This window comes from Pholis gunnellus (genome assembly GCF_910591455.1).
Source record: "Pholis gunnellus genome assembly, chromosome: 13".
NCBI lineage: Eukaryota > Metazoa > Chordata > Actinopteri > Perciformes > Pholidae > Pholis > Pholis gunnellus.
This window is the reverse complement of record NC_136540.1, coordinates 11,648,825-11,664,797: the sequence shown is the minus strand read 5'-3', so window position 1 is coordinate 11,664,797 and position 15,973 is coordinate 11,648,825. Positions and strand designations below refer to the sequence as shown.

At 41.0% G+C, this 15,973-nt stretch overlaps 1 protein-coding gene across 1 annotated transcript; it reads left to right on the top strand.

Moving 5' to 3' along the window:
• The first annotated feature begins 2,349 nt into the window (after positions 1–2,349).
• On the top strand, positions 2,350–5,972 carry LOC306704622 (uncharacterized protein). Its single transcript, XM_079171052.1, has 2 exons — positions 2,350–2,474; positions 3,293–5,972. Exon 2 carries the CDS (start codon positions 3,301–3,303, stop codon positions 4,036–4,038), a length of 738 nt encoding a protein of 245 aa, XP_079027178.1. The 5' UTR covers positions 2,350–2,474; positions 3,293–3,300; the 3' UTR covers positions 4,039–5,972.
• Positions 5,973–15,973: the final 10,001 nt, after the last annotated feature.

The window sequence follows — 15,973 nt, the reverse complement described above, 5'->3', positions numbered from 1 at the left end:
CAAATGTATCATGAATTCTCTGATGCTTCGCAGATGACCCGCTCATTGTCACAGTGCATGTTATTATGAAAAGTAATTACTGTCACCCACACCCAGTTGTGTAACTGAAAAGAAACAGACCGCGCCTGCCTTTTATTATTTTTGGGCTCTAGGAGGCACTATAGGCTATTTTAATATGACTGATACTGAGGTCAAGCCCTACATTAATGATGTCCTCTTAGAATGACTCCTCACCAACACGAATATACTGAGCACATTAACAGTTAACTTAAGTTCATGCTTTTTTTGTTGTGTTATTTGTTCAGAAAGATAAGGTGAATCATCAGGCAACACAGTCCACTGAATACTTCCTGAAGAATAAATTGAAAACGTCTGTTGCAGGGCTTCCTTCCTGCATCTCTTTATCAGCAGCTGGATCTTTTAGCGATGAAATACATTTTCTTAAAGTGAACTAGTAAAGAAGAATCTTGTTGATTCTAGTTTTATGGATCACATTTGCCTCATTCAGGGAGTGAGTGGGACAAAGTTGGCGCCTGAAATTATGTTTCTTTTCCCCCAAGGCTGTTGGTCTACTTGACCATTCATTTGTGAAATGTGCATTATTGGGCCAATAGCCTATACGTTGCCATAATCTTATCTTTAAGATTAGCTTTAAATCAAACACTATTTGTTCTGCAGATCTTACTAAAACAGAACCTTGTATCATTTTTGGCTGCTTCCATTTCATATATAAAAATAATTGAATCCATACGCACTCGTTTCTGATGAGGAAAGCAGACCCATCTCAGCCACACAGTGGTCGGGTTAAAAGTGACCTGTTCCACGGCAAAGAGAAGCAGTGCATTGTGGGATTATGTAACAAACCATTTAACAGCTACCATCTGCTTGAACTCGGGTCACTTCCAGAGTCACAACAGAAATATTTCTTACTGAGTGACTTCACCTCGGTTTCCGACTCACTCACATTGCCTGTCACACCATCTTTGTTCCTATGACCTTATTAGAAGTTTTGTGTCACAGTTTGTGTCATGGGCTTGTTGTGGATGAACTCTTTTCAGACCTACAACTGACTCACTTCGCCATAAACATGAATTATCATAAAATAAAGCAAAGCAGTATTGGAGTCATATGTAATACATTAACACAACCCGTATCACACAGTAAACCCACATATCCCCCCGTGCAAATATGTGCATGTGCAAATATGTGCATGTGCACTGACACACCCACTATAAACTCACCCGCAGACAAATGCTCTTACGAGACAGAAAGAAAATATACAATAATGATATCGTATAAAAGTAATTTATCATTTATTTTGGGGAAAATTAGTTGCTCATGATGTAATACCTCTCAACATGTCGGTTCCTGCTAAATCATATGAAAGAGAGAAAAGTTATATGTGAATATGAAAGCAGGAATAGAGCACATACAGTCAGTAAAATGTGAACTGACATTCTCAGTTAAGCAGACTTTGACTGAGGTGTTGTTTCTCAGCAGCTGACTGAACTCATTTCTTCTGCTGCAGGACAATGCGAGCTGATCGTGGTCACTTTTATTTGCAGACTGAGCCCAAAATCAGAGTGGAGATGTGAGCGTACAGCTGGATTTATGGCCACAGCTGTCGCATAAAGTTGCTTTACCACATGTCACATCAACAAAACATCTTGTTCAGTTCTTCTCTTTCCTGGAAGCGCTGAGTGAAGTTTTCTTGTTCTGATGTTGGTGTTCTCTCAAGTTAGTTGCCACCACTTGTTATTTTACCTCTTATTTTTAACCAATTTCATTTTTTTTAAAGAAAAGTACCAGCATGACAATTTCACACATTACGAATCATTCCTGGCACAAGTCTAGTCAGGTCAATATCCGGCCTTTTGGCGAACAGATGCACAACCGTTTGAGTTCTTTCAGTTTTGCTGCAGTGTTTGGAGTTAAGTCATATATATCATCTGATTTAGGTGAGAGGTTATGTGGCTAAAATGGGATGTGCTGTCTGGAGCCACTGGCAAACGTCAGTGATGATACATTCCAATGAATCAATGCCCTGACACAGAGGTTTCACAATCCTATTTAATTTCCCTCTGCCCTAAAAGGAAAACAAGAGCTCATTAACGAGCGAGACACGCTCTGAAAAACCTGCACACCACAAAGGAATGTAATCCACTTGGTTCACTTCACCAGAAAATGAGGTAGCTCTGATGTAACTAATAGCAGACTCTAGTAATACCACTAACAGCACACACACACACTCAGTCACTCACAGTACTAGACCATTTAGCAAGGAGGAGGGGATCTGGAGCAGAAGGGTCTGGAATAAGTGGGGACTGTGGGACGGCAGAAAGAAGGAGGTGATTGTTGGGGAGACGGGAAACATATAAAGGTGGAGAGAGCCAGAGAGGGAGTGGAGAAAAGACGAGGAGGAAGGAGCTTCTTCACATTTTGATAGAGATTATACAAACTTTTGCAAACAACAGGTAAGTTCACATCTTTTAATATTTTACATATTTTCACTCTTAACACAATCGAACGGAGCTTAGCTGCGTCAAAAGCAACAAAGAACACAGAATAAATTAGTATTCAATAGTGTCTCCGTTTTCAATGAAGTTTAACACAGATTTATGTTTGGAGATTTTTGAGTGTGCTTCATTGTTATCTGTCTGCATGCCCACCATAGAGCACATTTCAGGTATCTTTGTGTGTATTATTGTGGAAATATCTCAAGCAGCTTTCCTGTAATCGGATCCTGCTGTCAGGGCTGAGTTGAATCTTGGGTGTGTAGGCATGTGGACTTGTTGTGCAATACCGCCTGGAATGCTGAATTAGAGTGAAGTACCTCCAAATCTGAACAAATGAGGATTATTCCTCACAGCTATGTATACAAGACCATAAATCATTGGCAAACATGCCACAAAATAAAAAATAAAAACATTTCAACTCATTAAGTGTCGACAGTTTTGTCATTTGCTTACGCAAGAGTAAAATCGGTGTGCTCTGGTTTTGAGAAAAACAGTTAATGCTAGGTTTTTTATTTTCCAGCAGACGCTCAGGCTCACATTCAAGCCATTTATTTTATTCCCTGCAGTCATATAATCTCTAAACGACACAGCATCAGCGGAGAAATAACTCTATGTCCTCATTCGGGCTCTTTCATGCAAGAAAAAAAAATGCAACTGACTCTCTGAATGTACATTTTGTTGGAAACCCAAGGGGCTGATACTTTTCATTCCTATGAATAATAAAAAAATAGATTTTTCCAACTAACTGATGGAATTTTACTTTCTATGATCTCCAGACAGCTCAATGGCTGCCAGCAGGGACCTTGATTTACGCCTGGTGATCGTTTGCCTGGTTCTCATCAGAGGATACTCTCCCCTGCCTACGACATCGCAACTTGCAGAGACGAATACCATGAGACCTCTGACACCACGTGGGTTTCCGACCGAGACCTTTGAGTTTCCCACAGAGGACTACTCTCAAATGGAAGACAACCCAGTTACCCCTCCTATTACACGGAATACAGTGTCTCCATATGGAAAGACCCCTAAGCGATGTGACTACAACCTCTGTCTCGAGAGTCAGATCCCCTGTGCTGTTCTATCATCCTCGACCGGATGCTTGTGTCCAGGGTTCACTTTACATAATGAGGTTCCACAGGCTCCCAACCTGAAATCAGTGTCCTGGAACGGGTCGGAGGTTGTTGCTCGGTGGTGTGCACCTCAGTCATACGTCACAGCTTACATTGTGGAAGTAGGGGGGAAAGAGAGGCAGATGTTTAGGAAGGACCAAAGGAGCGGCGGATTGGGAGACATGGACCACAACGCAGAGGTTTGTGTGGTTGCAGTGAATGATGCTGGAGAAAGTGAGAGGTCCTGTTTGATGTACGCGGGGGACAGCAGTCTGCCTCTGAAAGCAGGGCTCATCGGGGGAGCTCTGGGCTTCCTGCTGCTCCTCTTGCTGGCTGTCCTGCTCTGGAGGCACAAGAAGCAAAGGAAACAGGAGGCCAGCATCTCTATGCATGACACAGCTGAGACAGAGTGAACAAGAATGGACCCTCAGTGAGATAAGACTCTGTCCAATGAGCCTCCTCGGCGTCATCGCAGATAATGTGATCACATTATAATGTCTGAGGCTTTACGCAAAAAAGACGCTTCTTGAAAATGCAGAAGGCAGCGTTCGGCATCACACATGAATATATGTCTTAGTGTAAAAGAAAGTCCCCACATCCATGATTTGAAATACAGCTGCAGAAAAATATCCACACGATTGTTGCAAGATAGATTATGTGAATTTGGTCATTTTCTGCATTACAAAATGAGCTGTTTGTTGAACAGCTCTCAGGACTTCAAGGAACATCCCTGCATGTAGTCCTTGTTTGCAGCTGCTCATTGTAGTTTATTAGTCGATGGGATAAAACGTGCAAAACCACCAGTATTAAGTATTTATTCATTCCTTGATATCAGGGAATTTAAGATTTCTGTTTTAGATTTTTGTTCATTCCTCAAAAAAATGTTTAACAGAAGCAGCGTGGTCCTGGGAAAACCATGTATCTCCAAAACATCAGCTTTAATGAACTAAGAAAACAGTCTTGTTTTCTAGTAATTCAATGAGTGTTTATGTTGAGTATTTAGAAGCAAGGAACACTGATTCCTTAAGTTTATCTAAAAAATAATCAAATTTGGAGTTACTTATTATTATTACTTTTTTTTAACAGTGTAGGTTATGTGATGAATACAAGATGTCTAAATAATGATTTGTACCAGAGACAATAGCCGACAAAGGTTGAAATGATTTTGAATATTTTTATATTATTTGTGTTCCAATAATGTAATTGAGGTTAGGTAGCGGTCAGCTAGCACTCTCTGTGAGAGTCGTATGTATTTAATTACATTGTGAAACGATGTATTGTGGTTTCAAGGACTGAAAGGGAATGATGTGATGTATTATGTTCTGTATTTATGAAAATCATTTGATACGTTGCCGTAGAAGTTGTTCATGTTAAGAGTTCGATTTGACAAGATTCCTTAAACACTAAAGAGACAAACAGAAGTCTAATACAAGACCGGCTGTCCAAACAGAAACTACTGATTATGAAAAGTATGTTAAAGGTTATTTAACATCTTTTGGATGAGCGTGTTTTTTTTCCATCTTTGTCAAAAGTTGTGTCAGCGTACTGGATGAGCACAAGTGTTCAGTGCTGTGTTTTTTCCAGCTGTCATACAAGAGCCTTTTCACCGGATATGGATTTTGTGATTCCAGCTGAGACTTCCAGTCATCCAGCACTGAGCTGGTGAGAAGCTTCAGGCTTCTTCTTTTTTTTTGCCATGATGAAAAAGAGAAGAAAGTCCAATATTTAAATCCCCCCCCCCCCAGTTTATCTCATGTTCAAGCCTCCATCTGCATGTCTCGCAGCCATGTTATAATTCCCTCTTGCTCTGGCTGCTGCCACGGAGATGTTCCACTGCTCTTGGCGTCTTTCTTATTCCAACTGCACTGCATAACTTACATCGCAAAGAGCTGCATGGAAGTAATTTAACATTTGTAATTTGGGGACACATCAGATTGTTCATTTCAGTGACTGAAATGGCCTCAAGATGTTGCTTTTATGACACACATTCAGCCTGAGTGCAGTCGCTCTCAAACTGGGAGGGAAATCTTGACATGAATGGGCCAGAAATGCAAAAACATGGGCGTACAATATCGTGTTTTTTTTGTAATGCATACTTAAACCTCCAAAATAGGTTTGAGAAGAACTACTAGCAGAGCAGTGTAGTTCTGCTGATGGTACCAGAACAGCACAACATGTACTTTTCAAGATGAATGTGGTTTGCCTTTTTTTCAATAAACTTTTTATTTTTGAAACTTCTGATGTTTTTGAATGACCATGAAGAAATCATAATCTATGTCACCAAGAATACAGACTATTATTTATATCTGCTAATCAATTGCTGAGGCAGATTTGTGCTATAACGAATGATTCCCTGTGTTTTCTTTGCTGGTATATTTGTGGCAGTCATGGTGCCTCTGCTTGAAGAATAAAGTGGATAATGTGATTTTCTCAGTAATGTTTCTGCTCTTGGGAACTGTTTCTCATTTTCAACATGTCAAGTGAAAAACAACACAGATACAGTCAGATAATAATGAATCTCAGAGAAGAAGCTGTGTTTTCTATTTTGTTGTATCTCCGGGCAAATTTTGCAGCACGGTCAGCAGCGGGGCGGGTGCTGTGTCCAGCACAGAGACATGTTGAATCATCGCTATCTCATTCAGTAAACCCGCTGACTCATGTTATTCTATGGTGAAGTGGTCACATATAAAAGAGTGAATCAGCCAAATTCAGGCTGTAGGATTTCACAATAAAATACTTTGTGCCCGTGTTACTGTAATGTGTGATTAACAGCGACGATGGAGTTTGTTATAGGAATGAGTAATTGTGTCGTCTATGAACTGCTGCTTGACGTGTTCTCATGTGGATTCATGAAGTTTTGGATTCTCCCCACAGGTATTGCATTATGTTGTGTGGCTAATGATGATTACAGAAGCCAGAGTTGAGAAATGACTCACCTAATTTGCTCTGCTAAACATGAAAATGTCACGTAAGCCAAGAAGCAGGCTAGACATTTTTAAGTGGCATTGAGTAATCAAGGATAAGTGTCGGTCAGCATCCAAGACAATTTTCACAACAGAGACAAAGGTACCTTTTAAAGGCCTTTTACCTTCCCTCGGGCTGGTAGAGGTTATAGTCACCTTATTGCCCTCTGCTGGTCACATTCAATCCTGACAGATGAGGCCTGACTGCACTAAAGGGCAGAAAAGGGCATTAACACTAACGCAACATAATCACAATGATAACGCTGGATTAAATAACCCCAGTGTCTATTAACAGCACTCTGAAATGAGAGGTGTCAACGCTACATGAGACAAAACAGATCTTCGAAGGGGATTTTGATCCTTAAGCTAAAACTGCTTTAATGAGTATTTTTATATTAGCAATGTATAATAAACACAAAATGTTACTTACGTTACAGGAATACTTCACCCACAAAATGACCATTTTTGTTTTTCTTGCATGCCTCCAGAGTCTACAAAGAATCAAAAATACTTTGAAGTATTCCTTTAAAAAGGTACAAATGGGATCAGCAAAATGTACTTAAAGTTAAGAAAAATCCCTCAGTATGCAGAGTAGCCCATGTCTGTTTTATGCTATTGATGCATTTACATGTAATTGTTAATGAACAATGAAAAACAATTTTGACACTGAAGCTGGTTAACATGGAGGTATCATAACCATCTTAAATCTTTTAGGTAGTTTATAACAAAGGCTCATATTCTACAAGTTAATTAAATAATAAATCTGGTATTCACCATCGGAATCTGTTTATACCTGTAAGAAGTACAATATGCAAGTGAAGTAGAAGTGCAAAGTGGCGTTAAATGTAAATTTAAATCTAATCATATCATATTATCCTTCCATAATATGATGGATAAACTGTTAAGAGTATAAAACGGGTTGATAAAAAATGTTGATTGGTAACCTGATTTGATCTTCTTCAGTGGCAGCTTTTTTTACAAAATTACATTATTTTTGGTGAAGGGATTACATTATTTTGTCTACCCCCTGTGTTGTATTTGTAATTAAATAAGGAGTGATTGTTTCATCTTTGGATAAAACCCCTCACTGGGTGCGTTTTCATGGCAGCAGCTTGTGGCTGAGGCTTTACGGCAATGAAAGTAATTGTAGGTTGTAATATTATGTTCACCTCATAACATCATACCGGTACGTATTCCGAACAGTCATTCATTTACATGCAATTAATTAATCGTGAACAAATTCATTTGCATTTACTGCGGGGTTAGTTTTTGTTATTAGTACTCCACCAGCAGGGGCACTAATGGCTGCTTTCTCTGCACACTGGGGTCAGCTTTTACAGGGCATAAAATCTTCAAAGTGGGTCAGGCATCCATCAGTGCCCATTATTGGATCTAGACAGTCCTGAATGCATACTGGCTTTATTCAAATGCAGAAAAGGTTTCCACTCCTTTGGTCGTCGAAGCTTTTTTTGCAGGCAGTATAATGAATAAAGAGAAAATCAAATGAAAGGGTGTCAATCAAAGAACAAGCTCGGGATTCTGAGCCATGCTGTGGCCTTCATCGGATGAAACTCTGGGTCTAAGTGGGTGGTTGTAGAAACCAAACCCCCCTGCAGGCGTCGCATCCTGTTTACTCCCGCTATGTCTTGGACTGTGTCTGTCTGACTTGGCTCAGACCACGACTCTGTAAATAAAAGATTAACTTCAGTGTCAAACAGTCACTCTGATGTCACTGGAGGGATGATCGGGGTTTATGTAAATGCGGACAAGGTGTATGTTTGATTACGTTTCTTTTTTTGGCACCGTCGAAAAAAACAACAACAAAGAGTGTGACATCTTTCCAAAACGGGCTCAGTGTGACTCAGAGCTGCTTTTATTTGTTTTCACTGGAACCACTAGAGGTCATTATCGCAGAGAGCACTGTTCAAAGCCACCTCTGGCAGGTGCTCAGTGATTATGGAGTGGAAATGGAAATTAGTTGCTCTAATAAAGGATGAAAATGAGTTTGCAGCGGTAATCAGCTCACCCACATTTCCGACATCGCAGGGGGAGAGTGAGTGTGTTTGAAGAAGCCGCTACATGTTTGCTTTCCGTCACCGGTTCTTTTCTCGACAATGTTTCATCTACCGCTTTCAGGTCAGCGCTCTCCCCCCCCCCCCCCCCCCCCCCCCCACCCCAGGATGGCTCAGTGAGAGTGTTTCATAAAAGAAGAGGAGGAGAAAATCTTTCTTTTCTTTCATCACATTTCCTTGTATGAAGAGCAAGGGTAACCATGGTAACCTGGCATTATACAGGACAGAGTTGAGGAGGTTGAAACTGAGCTCGAGCTCGCAGAGGAGAGTTATCAATCACTTTGGCATCAGCACTATCTCACACACACACACACACACACACACGCACACGCACATTCAACCGTCACATGCCTTCCCAGGCCAGGATAACGACATTTTCCTTTTCATCAGAGAACAAAGAAAACATCCACTTTAGTGTCCAGAGGACAGATCTGCATGCATAAAACCCTCATGCTCGTGTTAAAGGGTTAACGGTGTTTGCCAAGGCCAGTATACCAGATTATTATTGTTGGAATGCTGTTAAACATTCCAACTATTGTTATCCTGTTTTTCTTTATTGTTTCTTTATTGTTGTTGTAAACTTAGGTCGAGGCGGCAAATGTAGGTTGCTGGCAGAGGCTTAGGATACAGTTGACTGACAGCAACCTGCAGGTGGAGGCGGCAAATGTAAGTTGCTGGCAGAGGCTTTAGGTGAATGTTTGACCTAAACTGTCAGTCGGAATCTGCAGGCAGAAGCTGCACCTTCAGGTTGCTGGCAGAGGCTGTAGGTGGAGGTTTGACTTCAGCTGTCGACCAGAATCTGCAGGCGGAGGCTGGCACGTGCAGGTTGCTGAAAGAGGCTGAAGGTGGAGGTTTAGGTTACAACTGTATGCCAGAATCTGCAGGTGGAGAAGGCAAATGCAGGTTGCTGGCAGAGGCTTTAGGTGGAGGTTCTAGTTGCAGCTTTCTACCAGAATGTGCAGTTAGAGGCGGCTGCAGATTCCGGAAGGCTGCAACATGAACTTTAGGTGGAGGCGGTAGGCAGAGATTTAGGATACAGTTGACTGCCAGCAACCTACAGGTGGAGGCAGCAAATGTAGGTTGCTGGCATCGGCTGTAGGTGGAGGTTTGACCTCAGCTGTCGACCAGAATCTGCAGGTGGAGGCGGCAAGTGCAGGTTGCTGAAAGAGGCTGAAGGTGGAGGTTTAGGTTACAACTGTCTGCCAGAATCTGCAGGTGGAGAAGGCAAATGTAGGTTGCTGGCAGAGGCTTTAGGTGGATGTTTGACCTAAGCTGTCAGTCGGAATCTGCAGAAGGAGGCAGCACATGCAGGTTGCTGGCAGAGGCTGTAGGTGGAGGTCTAGGTTACAACTCTGCCAGAATGTGCAGTTGGAGGAGGCTGCAGATTCCGGAAGGCTGCAACATGAACTTTAGGTGGAGGCTGATGGCAGAGATTTAGGATACAGTTGACTGCCAGCAACCTGCAGGTGGAGGCGGCAAATGTAGGTTGCTGGCAGAGGCTTTAGATGGAGATTTAGGTTACAACTGTCTGCCAGAATGTGCAGGTGGAGGAGGAAGTAGATTCTGGCAGAAAAAGCTGCAACCTGATCCTTAGGTGGAGGCGGAGGCTTTGGTTGCTGGAGGAGGCTAGAGATGGAAGTTAAGGTTACAACTGTCTGCCAGAATCTGCAGGTGGAGAAGGCAAATGCAGGTCGCTGGCAGAGGCTCATTATTTTGTTTTAGCACTCTGGTTCTTTTGAAGTGTCCACAAAATAATGCGGAGGATGAACACCTACCCCGTATGAGACGTCCACATGCACCCGTCCGTCTTTGTCTACCGTCTCTGTTGACGTGGGACGGTCCAGTCTCTCCCAGAGCTTCTGCTTGATGAGACGTCACAGTTTTATGAGGTTAAAAAGTTGATACATGGAATAAATTGAGTGAAAAACTAAAGTGATTAGAAAATGTGATAATCATCAGATAGATTTTTGACACAACACACCTTAGCATATCGTCCACAACTTGGTGGTAGAGTTGTTGGTACTCTTCCTCAGAGTGGTTGTGGATCAGAGGGCCTTCGTGGTGCAGTGGAGTCGAGGAGGGCCGGAGGCCGGGGGCCACGCTGGAGGCGACCGGCAGGTCTGCAGGCAGGATGGTGGCCCGAGGCTTTGGGAGAAAACACAAAGAGACAGGAGAGTCTGCAGGACGGGCCACGGAGCTCCTTCTCCTCTTCTGAGGAGGGTCTCCAGTAGCAGCAGAGCGCCGGCGCTTGCGGGTCAAAGTCTGCACCTGGTGAGCAACACATTAGAGGATGTCAAACTAAAACCTGTATAATACTCTCTGGAGTATTTACATTGTGACTTATTTCATAATAATAACAATAATACATTTTATTTATTGAGCGCTTTTCATGATTGTCAAAGACACTTTACATTATAATCATCATAAAAAGAAAGCTATACACTAACATTTTAAAACACATAATATTGGTCACACATTATTGAATATGAGGATCTAAATGTGTTACCTGGTCATCCCTGCAGCATGGACACTGTCTGCGAGTGGAGACTCTCCTTCCTCTCTGGTTGTCCTGGAGGTGGACGGGAACATCACACTGCAACGACACACACTCATGTTATAATGAGGCTTCACTAGTACAGTCAAACAAACATCTGGCAATAGATAAAGTGAATAATAACATTTATTGTCACAAACATAATGAGCCTATCAGTCCATTCAACCCTTGAAAGAGTTCATGGAGGCCAGATTAAGTTAGCAGGAGGCCCCAGGGCTACAATGAGCTACTCCCCCTATTGACCCCTGATCCTCACACTCTTACACAGTGTGGATTTCTGTGCTTTATTTGAGCTGGTTTCAGATTTGCTAGTAGCCTGATTAACATGATTACAGGAATATTTAGCATGTTCTCATAAAACTGAAAGAGTGAAGGAGTTAAAACCTCCTCAAAGACAGAACATCGAGGTCTGATAACAAAGCAGGACCCTCCTTATATATATCTAGTATTTCCATACTGTAGGAAAATATAATTATAATATATTAAAAATATAAAAGTTCAAGTACTTTATAGTTGAGAGCCTACTTTTAATAGGCTATATTTAAACATCCAATATAAATGTGTTCGCTTGGAGCTGGTTGATATGAATTTGTGATAAGAATTATTTGATAAAAGACATATAATAATATGATAAAACATTATAGTAAGTCAGGCAGTGATTTGAATGTATTTATCATGACTAGATGAACTGAGTCGGTACAGTACTGTAGTCTACCTGATCCATTAGCCAGTGTGTATCATTACAGTAAAAAACAGCATCTTCTACAATGTTTATAATGATGATATGAATCATATTTATGATAATATGAATTAGTTTTATTAGTTTTCTTAGCTAACGTTTTAAACGTCTCGACACTAAAACACATAAAAACCACTCAAAGTGTTTAAATCTTACGTTTTCCATAGTGGAAGTCAGTTGTGTTTCTTCTTTCAGTCTCTGTGAGTCTGTAGTTGTTCTCTGGATGTACCAAATCGTCTGTAGAAGTGAAACTTTGCAACAAATCGTCGAGAAAGTTGAGAAAACACTGTTTCTTGACCATCTGAGGCGTTGTTTATGTTTAAATGATCATCGTATATGAATGATGCACTGAGATGTAACCTAGCAACGATGGAATCTTTCACGTCCATTTTGTTTTCACAGTCACGTCTATATATAATTAATTGTTTAATATTTACATATTATGTATGCATATTTAAATACTATATTCGTTTTTATGACAGTATTTTATTATTGTTATCCTGTTTCTTTATTCTTCCTTATATTATATTTCTTTCGTACGTTTTTTCAAAAGCTTCTGCTCCTTCATATTTTAAGCTACAGAAACCGTTCAAATATCAAAATGTTCAGCTCGTTAAGGACACGTGTGCTATGTCTCTTCATATTTCTAATCTTTAAACCTTTTGAATTATTAAGCTTTTTGCAATTTTTTGTTTGAATTGGATATCTATTTTCAGCAATGTTTTTGCAATTCATTTCAGCTTTCAGCATTCCAACGCATTTTCAGCAGGAAATGCATTTTCTAGTTCCTAATTGTATCAGTCAAACTAGAAAGCTCCACTGTAATCATAGAATTACATTTATTTCGTTTATTTAGCAAATAGTAAAAGAAAAATCTTGAAATTATAGAGGAATAGGATTTCTCAAAATATATATATTTTCATGTTTAAGTTTGTTTTGCTGTAAGGAGATATGATCCTTATTAGACACAAGTTTGGCAGATCCATCCAAACCCAATACTTAACCCCAAGTTGCTCCCTGGGCGCTTTACAGCAGCACTCTGCTCTTAGAGTGCTCAGGATGGGTTAAATGCAGAGGTCAAATTTTGATGTATGTACCTGTATGTGTATGACAATTAACCGTGTTTTAAGTTGTGTAATAATTGAAAACGTGTTGAACAAATTATAGATCTCTGTGGAGATTTACAGGCTTACAGTGATCTAGTAAAACAATGAAGGTTTGCCATCCTGCATACCCACAAAAAAGGAAGAAGCTCGGCTTAAAGCTAATGATTAACATTTTTACCTTCACGACATACAATTGCAACACAGAGCATCTAAATGAGCACACAGCAAAAACTACGATGAATTCACGTAGAGTGGTGCTGGCTAGTGATGGGAATTACAGCTCTTTGAAGGGAGACAGATCTTATGGCTCCATTCCTTTCCGATAGTTGCATTCTTTGCCTTTTTTTCCAGTCATAAGAGGCAGATGCGCTGCGGAAAATACCAATTTTCCCCTTTGTTTCTACCAAAGAGCTGTTCAAAAGATTTTGGTTGTCCCAAAAGTATAAGTCTACCACTCATTTTCTCATCAGCCTTGAATGAGATAACAGTCTATGTCTCCATCTGGTGGATGAATTGTAGTACTGCACTCATCCTAACGGCATTGAGAGCAATGGGTTATGGTTCTTTGAATGGCAACATTTCACTTTAACATTAGTCTGTGTAAAGCGAATGTTCAGATGTTGTGATATGGTTTGCAAGAACATTTGTGCTGTAACTGCATCATTGCAAAGGGATAGTCACTATAAAAGCGCACAGTTTGGTTAGGCGGAAATGTAATCTCATTTATTATGTGTTCCATCTTCATTTACATACACCAAGTAACATTTATACTGATGCTTACACTGCAGAAATCTCACAAGCTTTATTATGATACCAAGATTATTCAAATAGACCATAGGTGCAGAAATCATTTCATTTCATTTTCGAGCAGGGGCATGAGACTTTTCACTACAAACCAAGAACCTACAAAGAATCCACCACTCTATTCAGGTCACAAACGGTGGACATTATGACATTAGACATAGTACATGTTGAAAGACATTTTCCCACTTCTTTAGACTTATTTTCTTGTATCATATTATCTCGATGAACTAGCTTTCTGCTTATGAAAGAAAAAATATGAATACATTTTTAGAGTCAGCATGTGTGCTTGCATTATATGTATTATTATATTCATAAAAGGCTATAGTTCCTGCTCAGGTGCCTTCAGCTGAATCTTTAAAAGAGCGTAGGAAACCTTGAGGGACATGGAGCGAGAGCTGTATTTAACCCTGTGAGGTTAAGTAGTTTTCCCAGAGAGGCTGCACTACACTGTTCTGTTCTCCCACTTTTATTTAGCTGGTCCTAAGCGGCTCTTCATGCACATTATAAAACATCATGTTCTTTGTTGCCTCAAAGGACAATCTCAAAGTTAAAAAAGCTCTCAGTGTGTGAACTGCATCGTACAGTCTGTACCTCGCCTCCCATTTATATTCTTTACCTGCTTTTTCCTTTTTCTTGTCAAGGAGGCACTGAAGCATATCCCAGCATGCATTGGGATGGAGGTAAGGAGACACTTTGGACAGGCCGCCAGTCAATCACAGTCTCCAAATCACTTTGAACTACGGGTGGAAACTTGCATGCAAAAGGGGAACGTCGAAACAGAAATACAGTTTAATACAGTAAAGACAGAAAAGTCCAAAAACTGAGCATCTTCTTCATCAGAATCGATGCAACAACATGACAGCTGTGAATAAGGATTTTTTATAAAGAAGATGCAAAGAGGTAGTTCTGCACATCCTGTCCTTCATTTAGGCCAGGTGCAGGACAAACGGATTAAACTCAGTGAAAACATGTCCAATCTGTACGAGGATACGTGCACACGGACCTTTAGAGAAATAACAGGCATAAACTAGAATCTAGGACTGATGCATGGCCAGATGTTGAACAAAACCAATCCCAATTACTCCTCCCATTTGTTTCATAATATAAAAAAAACACACTGCAGCTGGGGCAGGAACAAGCACTGGAACAAGAGATGAATCAGGGACAGATTATTCAGGACACAGTCACGGGGGGATAGAGAGCTCAAGAGGAGAGCAAGGACTCGACCTTTTCTGAATATTCATGATGAGAGAGAGAGAGAGAGAGATGTAAACCTTTTCTGAGACCTGAAACCTTTGGGGAGTCTAATAAAACAAGGCAGCTCGTGATTCAATGCAAAAATAAATATATCTGGCAGGAGCAACGTCAGGATATCTTGGCTGTCGGCCAGCCAAAAGGATCAATAGCCATTAACACCATCATGCATGCAGTGAGAGGACAGCAGGGATCTGTGGCTCTGCAGAGTGTTTTATCACGATAGGAACCATGTTGGAGCTTTTTTTTGTTTTTACTGTAAGAGCATCCCTCTCCTCGCTGCTGAGAGCGAGGCGGTCGGACTGACAATGTCATCAGTGTGCTGTGTATGTAAACACACCCAGCAGCCTGCAGAATCTAGGTCATTTTCTGGCTGGGATGAGCTGAGAGGAGGAGCCGTCTGGAGACACGCCGAGTCGCACATGTGTGCTGTGTTCATGTGTCAGGAGTCGGGCCGTAATCCAACACGCACCTCTTTTATCTGCTTCATGAATCAAGTGAACGTGGTGGTGAAATCCAGTGAGAAACACAGGTAGCGAAGCAGAGGGAGGGAGGAGGATGAGGGGGGAGGAGTATGGAAGGCTTGTAATTTCTTGCTCCAGTTCTCTTTGCTTCAGCACCGAGGACACATTGTTCATTAAAAATCCAAGCCTTCAGTCTTCAGGACACACAGAGCTCTGCGTCATGTAATATTGACATTGGTTTGCAACAACAGGAATCAATGCAACCATGTGTCAGGAATTACACACTGGATCTGGGACATGGTGTGCTGCATCGCTACAGAGATTGTGGATATGCTGAGGTGGATTGTTTGTTTTTTTGTCCTCAAAAGTGCTCTGCACAGTAAAAAAAAAAA

Bases quoted from the DNA above. Each gene is read 5' to 3' on its own strand.
- LOC306704622 (XM_079171052.1), top strand. From the start codon at position 3,301: ATGGCTGCCAGCAGGGACCTTGATTTACGCCTGGTGATCGTTTGCCTG.